The 18,199-nt window shown below is 66.5% G+C and overlaps 2 protein-coding genes across 2 annotated transcripts; both read left to right on the top strand.

The window, feature by feature from the left end:
* The first annotated feature begins 361 nt into the window (after positions 1-361).
* Positions 362-5,623, top strand: DNPEP (aspartyl aminopeptidase). Its single transcript, XM_074828918.1, has 15 exons — positions 362-394; positions 535-622; positions 716-804; positions 889-1,002; positions 1,350-1,475; positions 1,614-1,744; positions 2,118-2,202; positions 2,661-2,768; positions 3,003-3,080; positions 3,437-3,520; positions 3,788-3,948; positions 4,089-4,128; positions 4,513-4,614; positions 4,942-5,109; positions 5,511-5,623. The coding sequence occupies exons 1-15, from the start codon at positions 389-391 to the stop codon at positions 5,559-5,561; spliced, it is 1,431 nt and encodes a 476-aa protein (XP_074685019.1). The 5' UTR covers positions 362-388; the 3' UTR covers positions 5,562-5,623.
* A 751-nt stretch (positions 5,624-6,374) lies between these two features.
* On the top strand, positions 6,375-18,171 carry PTPRN (protein tyrosine phosphatase receptor type N). The gene is made up of 23 exons (XM_074828913.1): positions 6,375-6,555; positions 8,233-8,283; positions 8,456-8,569; positions 8,827-8,932; positions 9,027-9,225; positions 9,409-9,733; positions 9,944-10,060; positions 10,187-10,266; positions 10,348-10,634; positions 11,105-11,191; positions 11,351-11,430; positions 11,675-11,739; positions 14,065-14,277; positions 14,388-14,597; positions 14,690-14,837; positions 14,977-15,050; positions 15,349-15,426; positions 15,560-15,679; positions 15,781-15,947; positions 17,025-17,078; positions 17,197-17,261; positions 17,369-17,442; positions 17,542-18,171. Exons 1-23 carry the CDS (start codon positions 6,453-6,455, stop codon positions 17,611-17,613), a joined length of 2,889 nt encoding a protein of 962 aa, XP_074685014.1. The 5' UTR covers positions 6,375-6,452; the 3' UTR covers positions 17,614-18,171.
* The last annotated feature ends 28 nt before the right edge of the window (positions 18,172-18,199 follow it).

The following is an 18,199-nucleotide window of genomic DNA, read 5'->3' as shown; positions in this document are numbered from 1 at the left end:
CCAGTTCTGCCCCGGCTTTGGCATGCACCGGCTTTGCCAGGGTGCGGGGTGCAGGATGCGGGGTGCAGGGTGTGGATTGCATGGTGTGAGGTGCATGGTTTGGGACGCAGGGTACATGGTGTGGGGTGCAGGGGGTGGATTTGCAGGGTGAAGGGTGAAGAGTATGGATTTTGGGGTTCAGGGGGTGGATTTTCAGAATAAGGGGTGCAGGGTGTGGATTGCAGGGTGCAGGGGGTGGGGTGCAGGGTGTGGATTTCAGGGTGCGGGGTGTGGATCGCGGGGTGCCGGGGGTGGATCGCGGGGTGCAGGGTGCACAGTCCGGGGTGGGCGCATTCCTCCGCGCCAGCAGGGGGCGCGCGGGGCGGGGCGGGGCGGGGCGGCGGCGGCCATGCAGGTACCGGGCGGGCGCGGGGCGGGGGTCGGGCCCCGTCCGGGGCTGGGGGGGGGGGGGGGGCGGGTGTCCCGGGCCCACGGGGGGTCCCGGGCCGGGGTGGGGGTGGTGCCGGCGCTGTCCGGTGACGGCGGTGCCCGCAGGCGGCGGCGCAGGGCTCGAAGCAGGCCGCACAGGCGGCGGCGCAGGAGCTGGTGAAGTTCGTGAACCGGAGCCCCTCGCCCTACCACGGTGAGGAGCCGCCGGGCCCGCCCGGTCCCCCGCTTCCCTTTCCCTTCCCCTCCCCTCGGTGCGGCCTCCCTGACGGCTTTTCCGCTCCCGCAGTGGTGGCCGAGTGCCGCAGCCGGCTGCTGCAGGCCGGCTTCCAGGAGCTGAAGGAGACGGAGCACTGGGAGGTGCGGCCCGCGCAGAAGGTGGGCCCGGCCGGGGGCAGGGCGGCGGCGGCGGGGAGGTGGCGGCGGGGCAGCCGGCCCTCACCCCTGCCCCTCTGCCCCCAGTACTTCGTCACCCGGAACTACTCCACCCTCATCGCCTTCGCCGTCGGCGGCCAGTTCCAGCCCGGGAATGGGTTCAGCCTGCTGGGGGCACACACCGACAGCCCCTGCCTCAGGGTAAGGCCGGCCAGCCGGGTGCCTTCCCCCGGGGCTGGGGACTTCTCTGGTGCCCTCCAGTTTCACTCCACAAGCAAAAGCTACTCTGACTCCCGCTGTGGCCCACAACACCGTTGCTGGGTGCCTACACCTCCCAAATCTGCCACCCAGAGCGGCCCACAGTGACCCCCTGCATTGCTCCACCTGCTGTTCACGCCTCTGTGTCCCCTGCCCTACAAAGCACCTCACAGCACCCTGCGCTGACAGGATCAGCAGTGAGACTCCGGGTGTGCTCAGCCCAGTCCCCACCAGTTACCTGGTCCCCGGGGCTTTGCAGTGCTGGCAGTGCCACCTCTGCTCTCACCCAGGTGAAGCGGCGCTCTAAGCGGGAGCAGGTGGGCACGGTGCAGGTTGGCGTGGAGACCTATGGAGGGGGTATCTGGAACACCTGGTTCGACCGTGACCTCACCGTGGCCGGGAGGGTGATCATAAAGGTGAGCCTGATTTGGGACAGGCACAGTGGGCTAGCTGTGTGCCCCTGGCTCTGGATCCATGACTTCCACCCAGAGCAGGACCCAGTGCAACCTCTCAGCCCTGCAGGCCTGGCCCCAGCAGTCCTCCTTGTGTTTCAGGACCCAGCCACAGGGCGCCTGGAGCAGCGCTTGGTACGTGTGGAGCGGCCCATCCTCCGCATTCCCCATCTGGCCATCCATCTGCAGCGCAGCATCAATGAGAACTTTGGGCCCAACACCGAGCATCACCTGTAAGGCCTGGCTCAGTCCTGACCCCTGGCCAGCCCTCAGGAGGGCTGGGACCCAGGCTGGAACAGTGCCCAGCCTCGGCTGTCTCCCTTTGGCAGCCACTCATCACAGTGGGGAGGTCTGCAGTGGCTTTACTTAGCCCCATAGAGTCCTCTCAGGAGATGCTTCCAAGCTTGGGACTTGGGAAGGGACACTGGGGTGTCCTGAGGTGGCACAATAGATCTGTTCTTGAAAGGTTGTGTGTCTTTGCTGCATTCGGCATGGCAGTCACTCCCTGGAGGAGCAAGGCAGGCACCCCAGGAAGGTTTGGTTGTGTGTGACCCAAGCAGGAGAGGTGAGCAAAGCCCAGGAGCTAACGGCACCATTTCCCCACAGGGTTCCCATTCTGGCCACTGCTGTGCAGGAGGAACTGGAAAAGAAGGTGCTTATGGAGGCCAAACCTTGCAGTGCTGCAGCCCAGGTGAGCCAGGTGCCAAGGACTAGCAGGGGCGCTCACTAGGACCTTACACTTGTCACCTTTGATTTCCAGTCTTCAGGGACCTGCCAGGCAGGTTCCCCTTCTCCCCATGGACCTTCCACTCTGCCCCAGAGCTGTGTGCACGACATGTCTGCTCAGCCCTCTCCCTGTTCCCACCCTGATCTGCAGCCATCATATAAAAGGGGGGTGCAGCCCCTGTAAAGCTGTCACAGTCTCCCTGCGGAGGCAGGGATGGGAGGGGAGGTTGCACAGAAGGCAGAGAGCTCCTCACTGCACCCTGAAAACGGCCCTGTTGTCCTGTGTGAGGTGGGGGCTTGAACACGGGACGTGTTAGGAGGAGGGAGGACTGTGTCAACGTGAGTGAGGTGTGGGACAGCTCTGCCAGGGGAAACGGGGCATTTCCACTGCCCGTCCTGCCCGCAGCTCTGCTTTCTTCCCAGACAGAGCGGCACAGCCCTGTCCTGCTTTCCCTGCTCTGCCCTCAGCTGGGGGTGAAACCGGAGCAGATTGTGGAGCTGGAACTATGCCTGGCGGATACACAGCCAGCGGTGAGTAAGGGCAGGAGCCTCCCTCTGCCTGCACGCAGCCTGCGGGCTGGCACTGCACAGGTTTTAGCCGGCACGCTTCCTCTGCCTGGGGTGCGCCAGGGCTTGGAGCTGAGCAGAATGAGAGAAGGCAGCTCCTAGGGGCAGACATGAGGGGACTGGAATGAGGACCCAGTGGCAGGTACGTTTTGCTGACCCAGAGCCTGTACCCTGCTCCTCCTGGCTCTCTGCCTGCAGACGCTGGGTGGTGCCTTCGACGAGTTCATCTTCTCCCCGCGCCTGGACAACCTGCACAGCTGCTACTGTGCCCTGCAGGTGAGCAGGAGGGAGAAAGGAGCCTGGAGCCTGCAGCATGGCCCCTGCGCACCCCAGCTCAGCTTAGCGGGGCTGTGGGCTGGCCCAAGGCTCAGATGGGAGGCATGTTCCTATGGGGTGGGTCTGGCTTGGTGGAGAATCTGGAATTGGATGGGGACTACCCCGTTTGATGGGTGGGGGGGGTTCCCAACAGCTCCCAGGGGTGACTCCTGCTCTGGCTGGGCAATATGTGTGTGCCCACAGCTCCCTTCCTTGGTGCTTTGGGCTCTCTTGGGGAAGTTCCTGCTGGCGTAGTGCTGAGCTTCCTGGGATGGGCTGGCACTCAAGCTGGTGTCCTTTCTCCTCTAACCCTGCAGGCCTTGATTGACTCGTGCGCGGCACCCTCCTCCCTCTCCCAGGAGCCCAACGTGCGTCTCATCGCGCTCTATGACAACGAGGAGGTGACTGAGGGGCACAGCCCTGGGGTGGCTGGCACATTCTTTCTCTCTGCCCCAGCCGTGCCTAGCAGGAGCTAGATCTCAGGCCCCAGTGGGGCAAGCCAGGGTTTGCTTACTCCCCCTGTGGAGCGTGGCCCAGGCAGGGGATGGGAAGCACTGGTGTGCTTGAAACTAGCTCTGCTGGCTTTGGGGAGTCTCTATCACTCAGACGAGCCCTGGGGTGCTGGGAGGTTGTGCTGCGTGGGTCCTGCTGATGGTAATCCTTGACAGGTAGGGTCAGAGAGTGCACAGGGCGCGGAGTCCTTGCTGACGGAGCTGGTGCTGCGCCGGATCTCGTCATCACCACAAAACCTGACAGCCTTTGAGGAGGCTGTGGCCAAGTCCTACATGATCAGCGCCGATATGGCCCACGCTGTGCACCCTAACTACGTGTGAGTAGTCTGAGCAGGGCAGCCTGCCCTGCCGGCTGGGAAGACGTATCCCCTCATTCCCCAGGGAGTACAGCCAGGACAGGCCTTGTTGCAATAAGGAGGGAGGGCTGTAGCATGAAACTCCTGTTTCTCTTTTGCAGGGACAAGCATGAGGAGAATCATCGTCCAGCTTTCCACAAGGTGAGGGCAGCCCTGTGCTTTGGGCTGGGACAGGTGCTGTCTGTCCTGCAGCGCTGTGAAGTGCCCAGCTGCTCTCCCAAGCACGGTCCCGGGGTGAAACTCAACGGCACTCAAATAGGAGACGTTTGTCCCCCAGCACGATTTGGCCGTGCCACACCTCTGGTGTTAATCACTTGGGACCACAGCCTTGCCCTGGAGCCCTTCCCTGCTCTGAGCTGGGGCTGTCCCCACGGCAGGGCTGTCCCCATCCCCACGGATCACCCAGGGAGGGGACAGTGGACTGGTGGGTTGGGGCGGGGTGGCCCTGCCTGGGCACGGGTGTTGCCAGAGCCACTGACTGTCCCCGGTGCCGATCACGGGCCTGCGGTGCCTTCCCTTGCGCAGGGCCCTGTCATCAAAGTGAACAGCAACCAGCGCTACGCCTCCACGGCTGTCACCGAAGCAGTCATCCGGGACATCGCCGCCCGCGTGGGTGTCCCGCTGCAGGTGAGCGGGGCTGGGCGAGCCCTCCGTGAGCATTAGCGGCTTGGGCTGCAGCCCTGCCCCTGTGCCAAGCACCCACCCCTCAGTTACGGTGTCTGTCCCCGCCAGTGTCCGCTTTGGGGCTCCAGCTCCAGGGCTGCCTCAGGGAACGGGCTCAGGAGCGGGGGGAGGGCCTGGCCTGAGCATGGCCCATCTCTGGGGGATTTTGCACCCTGGCTCGGGGCCGGTGCTGCTTCTCTGTCCCGGGTTGCATCCCTTCAGGCCCGGGGGGCCTGTGTGGGAAGCCGTGAGGCAGTGTGGGGAGCTGCTGAGGCCTGTGTCCCGGTGCAGGAGTTCATGGTGCGCAACGACACGCCCTGCGGCACCACCATCGGCCCCATTCTGGCCTCCCGGCTGGGGCTGCGCGTGCTGGACATTGGCTGCCCGCAGCTGGCCATGCACTCCATCCGGGAGATGTGCTGCACCTCAGGGGTGCTCCAGAGCATCACCCTCTTCAAGGTGAGCCCCTTGCCCCCCCTCCTGCACCAAAGCCCCCTCCCTGCTGCTCCACGTCTCCTGCATCCCTGTGTCCCCATCCAGCCCCTGCCTTGGGACCATCCCCCGAACGCCCCGCCCCTGCTCTGGAGCAGCGCAGGTACTGGCTGCTTTTGGAGGTGCCCCCTCGCATCCCAGCCTTCCCTGGCGACTGCCATCCCCAAATGGTTCCTATGGCAACCTGCGCTAGCCTTGAGTCAGTGATGGGTTACTATGGCGACACGGTCCTGCTCTCTGCGAGTAGCTGCCTGCTATGATGCCGCGTGCGCGTAACCCAACAGGGAGCCTCTGCCTGCCCCCGCTGCCTGTCCCCTCCACCCTGTGCCACCCTGCCTGGCTCTCCTTGACAACCTGTCTCCTTCCAGGGCTTCTTCGAGCTCCTGCCGGCAATCAGCAGCAACCTGGTGGTCGACTGAGAGCGGTGGGGAGGGAGTGGCCGTGGCGTCGGCCCTGGGGCCATTAAAGCATCTCTGTCTCACCAGCGAGTGGTCCGTGAGCGCGGCTGGGGGCGGGGCTGATGCACCCGGGTCCCCCGAGGGACTCCCGTGACTCCCACCTGTGCTCTCCCGTGGGGCTGGGCGCGGGAGCTGTTCACCCCCTCGGTGCCGTGTCAGGTGGAGGGTGCCAGCTAATGGGCAGAACGCGGCTCTGCCCTCACAGGGAGAGCTGGGGCAAGGGTGGCCCCTGCCTCCTGCAGCTCTGGGGCTGCCCCTGTCCATCCCCAGGGCCTGCCCTGCCACGGCCAGGGGCGTGTCGGCTGCTGCCCGGCGCTGCCAGTCCCAGGGCTGCAGCCGCTGCCTGCAGCTGGGGCCTTCCCCGCCCGCTCCCCTCCCGCCCTTCCCGCGGCGGCGCGGCTGGGCGGGGCTGTGAGGGTGTGGTCCGGTGCTGGCCGCTCATTGGGCGCTTCTCGTGGGCGTGGCCTGTGCAGGAGCCAGTGGGGCCGCAGGGCTGGGAAGGGGCAGGCGGTGATTGGTGGAGGCGCTGCGGCACACCCCTTGGGGGGCGTGGCTCGCCTCTGGGGAGGTGATTGGCGCGGTGCTCCTCCGTCCCCCTCACGCCCCCCCCCCCACCCCTCGGGGCGCGACGTAATTGGCCTCGCTCGATAACAGGGGGGCGGAGCCGCAAGTGGGGGGAAAGAAGCCCGGGCCTCTGATTGGCGGCGGCGCAGGGGGGCGTGGCGCAGCAGCCGCGGGCCGTGCGCCATTGGCGGGGAGGCGGCGGTGGGCGGGGCGCGCAGCTCGGCGGGGCGCGGGTTGGCGGCGGCGGCGCGGCCGGCGGGTGCGCCATGGTGCGGCCGTGAGCGGAGCATGGGGCGGCGGCTCCTCCGGGCGCTCCTCTGCCTCCTCCTCCTGGCCGGCCGCGGGCTGCTGCGGGACGGCGGCGCCTCCGCTACCGCCACCGCCGCGCACGGTGAGACCGGGGGCCCCGGGCGGGGCGGCGCCCCGGGCGGCGCGGGGGCCGGGACGCTTCCCGGGGAGCGGCAGGGCGAGGGGCTCCGCGGCCGGTGCTGTCACGGCGGCCGTGGGTGCTGTCACGGAGCGCAGTGGCAGGCCTGGCCCCCGGCGGAGCGCGGGAGAGGGCAGCCTGGAACCGGCACCGCGGGTGCGTCACTAGCACCGGGGCGGGGGCCGCCTCTCTCCTGGGGCTGCCGGGCTGGTGGTGGTGCTGGCCCCGGGGCGCCCCGACGGCGGGAGAGTTGTTGCCGCCCCCGGGGCCGGTTGGAAGGGACGGGAGCAGGGCGGTGCTCGCTCAGAGACCCTGCCCAGGGCAAAACCGGTGCCTAGGGCTGCCGCAGCGATGGGGAGCCCGGGGCAGAGGTCCTGAACGGCGGCTCCCTCCGGGACCCCGGCGCCCTTTAGCCGCCCTCCGCCGGTAAGTGCGGCCCGGCCCGGGACGCGAGGGCTGGCCGGTGCACCTGCTCTCTTCCATCTCAGCCCGTGCGGCCCCTGCCCAGGGCTCTCGGGGATCTGGATGCCGCTGCCGATAGCGGGGTTGCAGCCCCCCCCTCCCAAGCACGGCACGGCCCCGGCGGTCGCTGACTCACTACCGGGCGCCCCGGGCTGCAGCGTCCCTCGTTCTCCGGCGGGCCGGGAGCGCCGGGACTGGTCCGGCCGCACCGCGGGGGCCCCGCCGTCCTGGGAGCAGGGCGGGGGGGCGGTGCCGGAGCGGCTGCGGCCGAGCCCCGACCTGCCCGGGGGGAGCCTCCCGGGGCCGGTGCCACCGCCCCTCCCGGCGGAGCGGGGCGTCCCGGCGGGAGGCGGCTGCGCCGCTTCAGCACCGCGGACAGCGCCCGCCCGGCCCCACCGGCCCGGCCCCCCCGCTCCCGCCGCCCCCCCGGGGTTCGCCCCTCGGCAGCGGGGTCCTCTGCCCCGCACCGGCGTTGGACCCCGCCCCGGGGGGAGCGGGCCCCTGGGTTCCCGGGTTTCGGGGACCCCCATCCCCACTTGCCCCCTTCCCCCGCGGCGGGCTCGGCGGGCCCCTCCCTCCCCTCCCCCCGGTTGTTTTCTCGTTCCTTCCTCGCCATCCGGGGCTGAGTCATCGCCTGCTGCCGTCTCGCTGCTGACGGGCTTGGACCGAGACGGGGGGGGGGGGGGGGGGAGAGGAAGGGGGAAGCCGCCCCCTGCCCAAGTGCTGCCCCGCGAAGGGGGTGGAGAGACAACCCCCCCCGCTGTATGCGTGCTTTGGGGTCCCCCTCGCAGGGAGAGTGGGTCCCTGCTGTCACAAGGTGCAGGGCTGGGTCCCTGCCTCGTAGTGCCACATGCGGGAGGGCAACAGATGTGGTCTTGCAGGTCTCTGCCCTCTCAGCCTTCCCTTGCTAACTGCCGGCACCCCAAAATACTCCAGGCCTCCCCCTGCTCCCCAGAGCCAGGGACAGGCTCTGTACACAGCCCCCATCTTGGCTTTGAGGGGGGGAAGGCTGGCACTGAGGCCCTGCCCTGAGCTACCAGGCTGTGCCCCCCCACCACATCGCACCCCTGTGGCCCTTTCCTGGAGAGTGGGCCTCCCCAAGCAGCTGGTGATGAGCAAACCCCGTTGGAGCCCCCCTCGGAGGCTGTGCTGAGTACTCTGTCTGTCTGTCCGTCCCAGGCTGCCTGTTTGACCGGAGGCTGTGCTCCCCCCAGGAGGTGTGTGTGCAGGGTAAGCAGCTAGCGGGAGTGCAGGGATCCCCTCTTCCTTCTGTGGGCTGCCATGCAGGGGAACTTGGGGTGCAAAGTGAGGGGGTGTGGCAGGAGAAAGGTGGGGCTGTGCCCAGAGACCCTCACCTCAGGGTGTTCATCTGTCTGGCCCCACTGCCCCCCCTCTCTTGCAGATGGGCTGTTTGGGCAGTGCCAGGTGGGCTCCGTGCAGGACAGACCCTACTTCCAGGTCACCTCTCCTGTGCTCCAGCGCCTGCAGGATGTCTTGCGGCATCTCATGGCACAAGGTGAAGGGGGGAGCATGGGGGGAGAGTCACTGTGGCCCGGTGAGGAGGGGGTGTCAGGCAGCGTTGCCTAGTGGCACTACGGATGTCTGGGGTCCTGCTGGCCCAGGGGCCAGGGTGGGCTGAGGAGGGGTCCAGCTGATTGTGGGAGAAGCAGGGCCAAACCCGAGCCATGGGTCAGGACACCAGGGTGGCCTCCTGTGCGCTGGCTCTGCGGTCCCCAGGCTTCCCCCGTGTCTCACGGCTCCCTCCCATGGCAGGGCTTTCCTGGCAGGACGGCATCACCCAGTATGTGATCTCGCAGGAGATGGAGCGCATCCCCCGCCTCCGCTTGCCGCCCTCGCTGGAGCCGGTGACCAGGGACAGGTAGGGCAGTGAGGGCTTTGCCCCCCAAATGGGGTTTTGGGGGGTGACTTCCCCTTTACCCAGGTGAGTCACCCCAGTGCTGTTTGCCTCTGAGGTTCCTGCCCCTCCGGGGCTCCCCCCGGCGAGCTCCGCTCCCCGCAGACCCCGGCCTGCCAGCGGCTCAGCATCTGGGGCAGCCCCCACCACTGCTGCCCTCCCCCCTGATGCAGCGGTACCTGGAGCACCTCCTGCTGTCCCCGCCGCCCCAGCTGGGCTACGAGGAGGCTCTGCTCAACCCCTACTCCTACCACAAGGTAAGACATGGGGGTCAGCCCCCTACTCCCGGGTGGAAAGGTAGAGACGGGCAGGGGGGTGCTGCACTCTTAGTGCTCTCCTGCTAGTGCTGGGGTGCCCTGCCCCGGCTCTGGGGTGCCCTGCCATGGGGTGGCAGGGGCCCTGTGGGGTTTGACTATGGTGGCTCTGTGTTTCGGTTGCAGTTCGGCTACCAGGATGGTGCTCACCAGCTCCCCGGTGGCTCAGCCAGGCAGAGCCCTGAGGCCTCCACGCTGCTGGGCCGGGTCCCTGCCCAGGCCCTTTTTGGGGCCGGCCCCGTGCCCTCCTATGGCGGGCAGCCAGGAACGGACGGGGGGCATCTCTTCCAGGACTTGGGCATGCTTTCCCTGCCCAGAGAGAAATCTGGCCGCCCAGACCCTGCTGGCACCAGGCTCCAGCACAGTTTGCGGCTCCCCAGCGACTACAGGGACATGGAGGAGAGGGAAGAGCCAGTGCCCCTGGCTGCCCAGCCACCCCCTGCACAGACAGGTACCATGTCCCCCAGCCAGGCACCAGCCCTTATCCCCGTTCTGTCCCCACAGCCACGTTCCTCATGGCTTAGACTCTCCCTCCTCTTTGACTTCATGCCCATGGGCAGTGTATCCCCCCCTGACCCCACCTTCCCCAGCTGCTGCATCCCCGGCCCGTGGTCCCTGTGCGGATGCAGAGCATCCAACCTGGTGCTGTGTCCTCTTGCAGATGCTGCCCTGAAGAGGCTGGCCTCCCTCCTGGCCAGCTATGGCCTGGGGCTGCCGGAGCTGAGCCCCCAGCAGCTGAGCAGCCTTTCCACCCTCCTCCAGGTCCTCCAGAGCTCTGGTGAGCAGGACGCAGGGACGGGGCAGACAGGGACTGGCAGCAGTGGGTGCCAGCACGCGTTTCAGGGTGGAGGGGTGTTGCCTCTTGGGGCAGGTGCCACAGGACCTCTGTCTGCCTCCTTCCCAGGTGTTGCTGGCCCTGAAGTGCCCACAGCGAAACGGGTAGTTTTGCAGCAGGGTGGTGCTGGAGGAGGTGTCACGCCACAGGTGGGGTGTGAGGGGGAGGTGGGGGGCAGCCCCCCAGGGCTCTCCTCAGATGTCCCAGCTCCTTCCTTTCCCTCCCTCCAGGTGACAGAGGGGGACATGCAGCACGGAGAGGAGCCGGTGCCCACTACCTCCACAGTGCCGCCCTCCAAAATCCCAGCCAGCAGCTCCCCAGGGGACGGGCTGAGGGGCAGGGCAGCGTCCTCACCAGCCCCCCGGGCCAAGCCGCAGCAGGGACACAGTGAGGATACTCTCAGCGCTGGGAAGCCCATTGTGGTGGAGAAGAAGAGCTACACAGAGGCAAAGGCTGGTGGGGCACAGCAGGGCACGCGGCCACCGGACGAGTATGGCTACATCATCACGGACCAGAAGTGAGAGCCGGGGGTGAGGCGAGGGGGTGTGCATGTGTGGAAGGTCTGTATCCCGTCCCCTACCCCAGCTGTCACAGACCCATGTGCTTGGCTGAGCCTGTTTGGGTCTCTGGTAGGGTTGGGTCTCCAGTGGGGTCGGCTCCCCCGTCCCCTCTCTACTTGCAGCCCTTGTGCCACCCAAAGCCCACACTCTCAGCCCACGCCAAGGCTGCAGGACAGACGGCTGGGACAGCTCAGCCAAGTCTGTGTGCACAACTGCGTCTGTGCACGCCTGTGTGTGGGGCAGGGCAGGGGGAGCAGGTCAGCTCATCCCCATCACCACGCATCCCCATGCTCTTACCTCCTGCCCACCCTGACACCCCTGCAGCCAGACTCCCTGAGCCTTCCTGTCCCCCTTGCACAGCCACAGGGAGCATGGGTTGTCCCCTCACCCCTGCTGCCCTCTCCTCACCCTGACGCTGTCCCAACAGGCCCCTGGGGCTGGCCGCAGGCGTGCGGCTGCTGGAGCTCCTCGCCAAGCACCTCCACCTCTCCACAGCCAGCTTCATCAACATCAGGTGAGGAGAGCGGGGCCGCGGGGTGCTGCTATCGCAGCCCTGGCTCTGCACAGCCGCCCCGGTTTAGGGCCAGGAGGGACCTGTGGTCCCGTTGTGGTGGGGATGGGGAGGGCGTCTGCGTTTCCCAGTCTCATGCTGTGTCCCCCTGCTCCCTGGCAGCGTCGTGGGCCCCGCCCTCACCTTCCGCATCCGGCAGAACCCCCAGAACCTCTCGCTGGCAGATGTGGCCAGCCAGGCTGGTGAGTTGGGCAGTGGTCACCCTGGTCCTGCTCCTCTCCCCACCCCCCCAGCCCCAAATTCTGGGGTACCCCTTCCCAGGGACTGAGAAGGGAGGGCTCCCACCATACATCCCAGTGCCCTGGGCTGAACTGGGGAGCTGGTGTGGGGTGGGCAGCTGTTAGGGGTATCCCTTGGCTCTGTCTCTGGCAGGGTCTCTTGAGTGGAGGGGCAGCACCCCTCTGACCGTCTCCTCTCTCTCCACAGAGCAAGTGAAGGCAGAGCTGGAGTCAGAGCTGGGCCTGAAGATCGTGCAAACGGGCGTGGGAGAGGTAGGAGCGAGCATGCCCGTCCCTCGGGGCTGGGGCGGCCGGGGACAGGGCAGTGGGGGTGCTGCCGCTGAGTATGAGCCAGGAAGCGTGCTGTGCCCCTGCCTTGGGGTGCAGGGGTCTTCATGAGTGAGCTGTCCCCATGGGTCTGTGGGGCAGCTGAGGAGCAGCAAGCTCTGGGCAGCTTTTGGGCTGCTGTGTTGCAGACAGACTTGGGTTATTTGGGATGGGCCAGAGCAGGACCGCTCCAGTGACCCCCTTCCACCCGGCAGCATGATGCTGCCCAGCCGCCTGCACTCCCAGGGCGCTCGGCTCTCTCCAAAACAAAAGCTCTGCAGGGTTTGGAGGCAGTCTGGGAGGGACTCCCAGAGGCTTTCCTCCTTCCATCCAAGACTGAGGGTCTGCAGGCTGCACCCCACTCATCCTGATCCTCCCTCCAGCCTGCACAGCCCATCTTAGCAGTGGCCTGGGCACCCCAGTGCCCAGCTGTGCCTAGAGCACCCCAGAGGCCGCAGCTAGGCAGGCAAAATGCCATCATGTCCCCAGAGAATGGCAAAGCAGCTGAAGGCAGGGATGGAGCAGGAGCCATCTGCTTGGAGAGGGTCACCCCCTCCCTGTGCTCCTCTGGGGACCCCCCGGGAACAGTCTCCTGAGGGTGGAGCAGGGGCTGGAGATGGGGGACCGAGCCTGGCTCCCGTGTTTGCAGTCTGCGGAGGGGAAGTGGTGCTACACATCCCCAACTCGGGGTCCCTGTTTCCCACCCTCCTGCCCTGTGGCCGTAGCCGTCGGCAGGGAGGAAGGGAAGGGCAGCCTTGGAGGAGGAGGAGGCTGTGGAGAAGGGATGGCCTGGCCACGGAGGCAACCTGTCTCTATCAGCAACATGTGGAACGTTGCTATGGCAATGCCTTTTGATGTGGCAAGTGGCAGGAGCTGGGAGAGATGGCAGAGATGAAGGAGCTGGAGCTCAGAGGAGGCTGAGGCAGCTCTATGAGCCCTGTTCTGCATGGACCTCCCCAGTCCAGACCAGCTTGTGCTTTTCCTTCATCCCCCTGCTGGGGTCTGAACCTGGTGGGGCTGGTGCAAGATTTGGGGAAGAAGGAATGTAGAGAGGACAGCAGGGCCTGGGCAGGCCTTGGGGGGAGGTCCCTTCCGTCCCCCCAGCCCTGCTGACATCTCCAGCCCTTCTGACACCTCCAGGGCTGCAGGGCTGCTCCTGCCTGGGTGCCCCGAGGAACCGGGAGGTGCTGGCCCTGGTGGGTGCCCCTGGCTGCAGGGCTGGCTGGGCCCTGGCAGCAGTCAGACTAGCTCCCAGGCTGGGGTACAGGCGGCAGTGGGGACCCCTGGGGCAAGGGCATCCCCAGGCAATGACGATGTGATGGCGTAGGTGATGATGACGCAGTGTTCCCTTGGTAACCTCATCAGGCTCCTAGCCAATGGGAGGCTGTGGCAGTGATGTAATGATGGCTCTGGCACCTCGTTGGGCCCAGGGTATTTGGTGGTGGTGATGCCCCAGGATCCCCTTGGTACCCCTGGACCTGGCTGTCAGAGGGGGCAGTGTCCTGATCACCAGCGGCTCTGGGACAAGGCCCTGGGGAGTCTCGGCCTTTGGGGGGGGGGGGGGTGTCTTATCCAGCAAGGGCTCAGCACCATCCCATCCCAGCATGGGACTGGCACAGATTGGGCTGTGTCCCCCAGCCACAGGGAAGGAGCCCTGGAGGCCCTGCTTGCAAGGTGGCAGGGGCTGCTCTCTGTCCCGGCTGAGGAGAGCGATGGGGAGGACATGTCCCTCAGCCACTGCAGCTGGGATGGCACCAGCCCTGTGGCAGTCCCGGCACATTCCCCCGTGTCCTGGCGTGGAGCAGTGGCTGCAGGGAAAGCCAGCCCTGTTTGGGGAAGTCCCCTGGGAGCAGCAGTTGCTGCCCTGGACCCAGTGCTGAAGTGGCCCATCCTTTGCCATTGACCCCTTGGGCTGAATCTGGCCCTCATTGACCTCCAGCTGGGCTGGAGCTCATTGAACCCGAGCTCCATGGGGCTCCTGGAGGCGGGCAGCCCTGGGTGCTGGGAGCAGGGAAGCAGCAGGTCGCTGCCGCAGCCCCAGGGACACCAGTGTGAGCAATGCCCATGCGACATACGGTGCACCCACCCGTGCCTCACCCCAGTGACACCAGCTCTGCCTCAGCTGAGGGTGCTGGGAGAATCAGCACAGCACTGAGCGCCCTTGCTCTGTTTTAGCCCCCAACAACCCCAAATGTGGTGCAGAACAGGATCTCTGCCCCTCCAGCCCCATGCAGATGCCCCCTGTTAACCCTTGCTTGGTTCTGCCCCCAGCGAAATGAGGCTGCTGCCTACTCTCGCCCATCCCGCTTCGGGGACGGCTTCCACTCGGTGCTGCTGACCTTCATTGCGCTGGCCTGCGTGGCAGGCATCGCCATCGCGGCCGCCGCAGCCTTCTGCTTCCGGCGCCATGCCAAGCAGCGGGAGAAGGAGCGCCTGGCCGCCCTGGGGCCCGAGGGTGCTGCCGACACCACCTTCGAGTACCAGGTAGGACCCCGCGGGATGCAGCACCGCTGCATCAGCATCGCTTGGGGTGCATGGGGCTGCCCGAGGGCAGCACTGTGGCCGAAGGACAGGGCTCTTGCTGGGGTCACCAGGAGCTGTGCCGCCAGCACATGGCTGCCAAGTCTCTCTTTGGCCGCGCTGAGGCACCAGCGGCACCGGCGGAGAACTCGCGGGTCAGCAGCGTCTCGTCCCAGTTCAGCGACGCCCCGCAGCCCAGCCCCAGCTCCCACAGCAGCACACCTTCCTGGTGCGAGGAGCCCGTCCAGTCCAACATGGACATCTCCACTGGACACATGATCCTGGTGAGCTGGCCTGACAGGGTGGCATCCCCCCTCCCCAGCCCCCTTGTGTACCCCCCCCAGCTGCCGAGTTGACCCCCACCCCTCTCCCCCAGGCCTATATGGAGGACCACCTCCGCAACCGGGACCGGCTGGCCAAGGAGTGGCAGGCTCTCTGTGCCTACCAGGCTGAGCCCAGCGTCTGCTCCATTGCTCAGAGCGAAGCCAACCTGAAGAAGAACCGCAACCCTGACTATGTGCCCTGTGAGCATCCCAGCCGCCCTGTCCCTGGCAGGAGGGCGGTGTGGGGTATGGGGGTGCTTGGGGCTGTGGCAGGCTGTGGCATGGGTTTGCCTCCAGCTCCCCCAGCACTCACCATATCCCCTGGCCTCCGTTTCCCCAGATGACCACGTGCGGATCAAGCTGAAAGCCGAGAGCAACCCCTCCCGCAGTGACTTCATCAATGCCAGTCCGATTGTGAGTGATCACCGGGGCCTCCTGCCCTGTTACCCCTCTCCGTGATATGCTCAGCCCAGGCGAGGCTCCCACTCCAGGATGGAACTGGACTGAGCTCACATCCCTGTGGGCTACAGATGTGATCAATGTGCTTGCCCAGTTGCTCAGACGTGGTTAAAATCCATTTCCCTCCTGGCTGCGGCAGCTGAAGCTCCCTCCCCAGCCCTCCCATCACCCCTGGAGTATCCTCCCACTCCTCCCAGTGTCACCCATCCCTGGCTGAAGAGCGCGCAGTCTGACACCGCCTTTCCCTCTGCAGATCGAGCACGACCCACGGATGCCAGCGTACATCGCCACGCAGGGGCCGCTGTCCCACACTATTGCTGACTTCTGGCAGGTAAGCGTCACCCGGCTGTGCCAGCACCTCGGTGTCCCTCTGGGTGCTGCCCACCAGATGGGTCACAGCAGCTCGGCTGCCCTCCTGCCTGGGCCATCACCCAGCAGCGACACCCCCCACGCATTGCCCACAGATGGTGTGGGAGCACGGCTGCACCGTCATCGTCATGCTGAGCCCACTGGCTGAGGACAGCGTCAAGCAGTGTGACCGCTACTGGCCGGACGAAGGCTCCTCTCTCTACCACATCTACGAGGCAAGTGTGGCCAGTAGCCCTGGGCCAGGAACAACCTCCAGCCCCCGTCCCCCCAGGCACAGCCCCACTGCTGACACCCACCGGCTGCCTCTCTCGGGCAGGTGAACCTGGTGTCGGAGCACATCTGGTGCGAGGATTTCCTGGTGCGCAGCTTTTACCTGAAGAACGTGCAGTCGCAGGAGACCCGCACCCTGACGCAGTTCCACTTCCTCAGCTGGCCGGCCGAGGGCATCCCCGCCACCACCCGGCCCCTCCTCGACTTCCGCAGGTGAGTACCCATCCATCGCCATGCCAGCCCCCGGGGAGCCGGTGGTGGTCCCAGCTGCAGGGGATTGATGGGCGAGGACATTGCTGCTGGTGTCATGAGGGTCAGGGCCGTGGCATGGACCGGCTGTGGGGACAGGGAGCTGCTGTGCATGGGGAGGAGTGGAACCACCAGGTTCTGGCCAGCTTGGGATGAGGCTCAGCAGAGCTTGGTGGGCAAGAAACCTCCAGCTGAGGTTGCCAGGGCTCTCTAGCCTTCAAGGGGAGGGTGGGAAAGTGCTCTTCCCCAGAGTTGGCATGGGGGGCAGCACTGCCTGGCACCCTCCCTAGCTATGGGTGCAAGAAGAGACCCCCAGAGTCAGCCTTGAACAGCTGTGACCCATTGCTCCCCATGCCCTACTGCCAGCGGGTCCCCAGCTAGCCCGGGGAGACGGCTGCAGGGCTGGGACTGCTCCCAGGAGGTTTGCAGGCAGCGCCTGCTGGGGTCTCGGGGCCCCTGGGTGGCAGCGGGCTCCTGCTGGGGGCTGGCTGGTCACTGTGCCTAGGCCGTGTGGGGTCCCCCTGCTTAGGGCAGCAGGGGGTCCCTGAGCACGTCGCCCTCCTCTCTGCCCCGCTCACGCTCTCTCTGTCTCTCTGTCTGTCTCTGTCTCTCTCTCGCAGCTGCCGGCGTCATTTTTGTGATTTGCAGCTAGTAATCTGGCTCCAGTTGCATAGTCACAAAAGTGATCGTTGGCAGCCGTGCCTGCTGCATGGAGCATGCCGGGAGCCCCACCGGCGCCTGGCCCCCAGCTTCGCGCCCCACCGGACCAGAGCTGCTCCCCTGGGGTCCTGCTACTGCTCCCCTCCCTGGGCCAGGCACCCAAGGAGCCAGGCTCATCTCCTTGCCCTGGCCCCTTTCCACCCATGGTCTCCATCCCATGCCCAGCACCGCTGGGGAGGCAGGAGCAGCCATGTGCAGGACCCCCAGGGCCACATCATGTGGTGCCTGCTGCCCCCCCTGGCTCAGCACAGCAAGGGGCACCTAGCACAGCTTCGTCCCCGGCATGGCAGGGCCCTGACCTTCTTCCTCTTGTCCTTGCAGGAAGGTGAACAAGTGCTACCGGGGTCGCTCCTGCCCTATTATTGTGCACTGCAGGTACCACTGGGGATGGAAGGGGGGTACAGGCTGGGGGGTGGCTGCAAGGCTGGGACCTGCTGGCCAGGACCAGTCCCTGGAGATTGTCTCCCCTGGTCCAAGCGTCTGTGTCTTGCAGTGACGGTGCAGGCAGGACCGGGACGTACATCCTCGTCGACATGGTCCTGAACCGAATGGCCAAAGGTAGGAGCAGGGCAGCACCGCTTCTGCCCTGTCCGGGGGGTGCAGGGCCCTGTGCTCGGCCCATGGACCCCTCCTCCTAGCGCCCTCCTCCTCCTCCTCTGCCCCAGGGGTGAAGGAGATAGACATAGCTGCTACGCTGGAGCACATCCGAGACCAGCGGCCCGGCATGGTGCAGACCAAGGTACCCCCCGAACTGGGGATCCCCTCCCGCCCTGAGCACGCACAGCCCCCAGAACGGGGCTGGTGGGGACCCTCATGCCCCCCTCTTCTGCTCCCCCAGGACCAGTTTGAGTTCGCGCTGACAGCCGTGGCCGAGGAAGTGAACGCCATCCTGAAGGCTCTGCCGCAGTGATGGCGAGGAGCCCTCCCCCTCGTCTTCCCCCATGCCCCCCGGCTTCGCGTGCTCTCCTCGCCCTGCCCGTGGGGCTGCTCTCCCTGTGAAACGCTGTCTGTGCTGCTGGCTCTGTTTCCCCCCCTCCCAGCCCCCCCTGCCCCTCTCCCCAGGGACACAGGGCTCAGCCCCTCTGAGTGCAGGGCACGGAACCCCATCGGACCCACTGCCACCAGAGGGGACTGGGCTTGTGTCCCCTAGCCCCTGTGGAGGAGGGGACCAGGTGCTGCTGCTGGGAGTTGGTTGGGGGGCCCCCCCCCCCCCCCCCCCCCCCACTCTCTTGCCCCCCAACCTGGCGGTCCTGTGTCAGCTCCCTCCCTGGGCCCGTGGGGGGGGCAGGAGTGGGCAGGGGTCCCCTGTGGTTAGGGGGAGCACTGGGTGCAGGGGGGCCTTGCACACCCCCAGGTTCCCTCTGTGTGCTCCCTGCCTTGTCACTCGAGCAGAAAAGAAATTTCTAGAGAAATATAATTTTGTATCTTGATGTGAATAAAGTTCTCGTGTCGCGTTCGTGCAGCTGCAGCCAGGCCTGGCCTCTCACTGTGTGTGT

Source organism: Strix aluco, chromosome 6 (genome assembly GCF_031877795.1).
Source record: "Strix aluco isolate bStrAlu1 chromosome 6, bStrAlu1.hap1, whole genome shotgun sequence".
In the NCBI taxonomy this organism is placed as follows: Eukaryota; Metazoa; Chordata; class Aves; order Strigiformes; family Strigidae; genus Strix; species Strix aluco.
This window is presented reverse-complemented; position numbering and strand designations above follow the sequence as displayed.

Excerpts from the sequence above, each read along its gene's own strand:
- DNPEP (XM_074828918.1), top strand. Across the intron at positions 805-888 it reads AGGTGCGGCCCGCGCAGAAG|TACTTCGTCACCCGGAACTA; the intron begins GTGGGCCCGGCC and ends CTCTGCCCCCAG. Across the intron at positions 2,769-3,002 it reads TGGCGGATACACAGCCAGCG|ACGCTGGGTGGTGCCTTCGA; the intron begins GTGAGTAAGGGC and ends CTCTGCCTGCAG.
- PTPRN (XM_074828913.1), top strand. The coding sequence starts at position 6,453 with ATGGGGCGGCGGCTCCTCCGGGCGCTCCTCTGCCTCCTCCTCCTGGCC. Across the intron at positions 14,838-14,976 it reads CAACCCTGACTATGTGCCCT|ATGACCACGTGCGGATCAAG; the intron begins GTGAGCATCCCA and ends CCGTTTCCCCAG. Across the intron at positions 15,680-15,780 it reads CTCTCTACCACATCTACGAG|GTGAACCTGGTGTCGGAGCA; the intron begins GCAAGTGTGGCC and ends TCTCTCGGGCAG.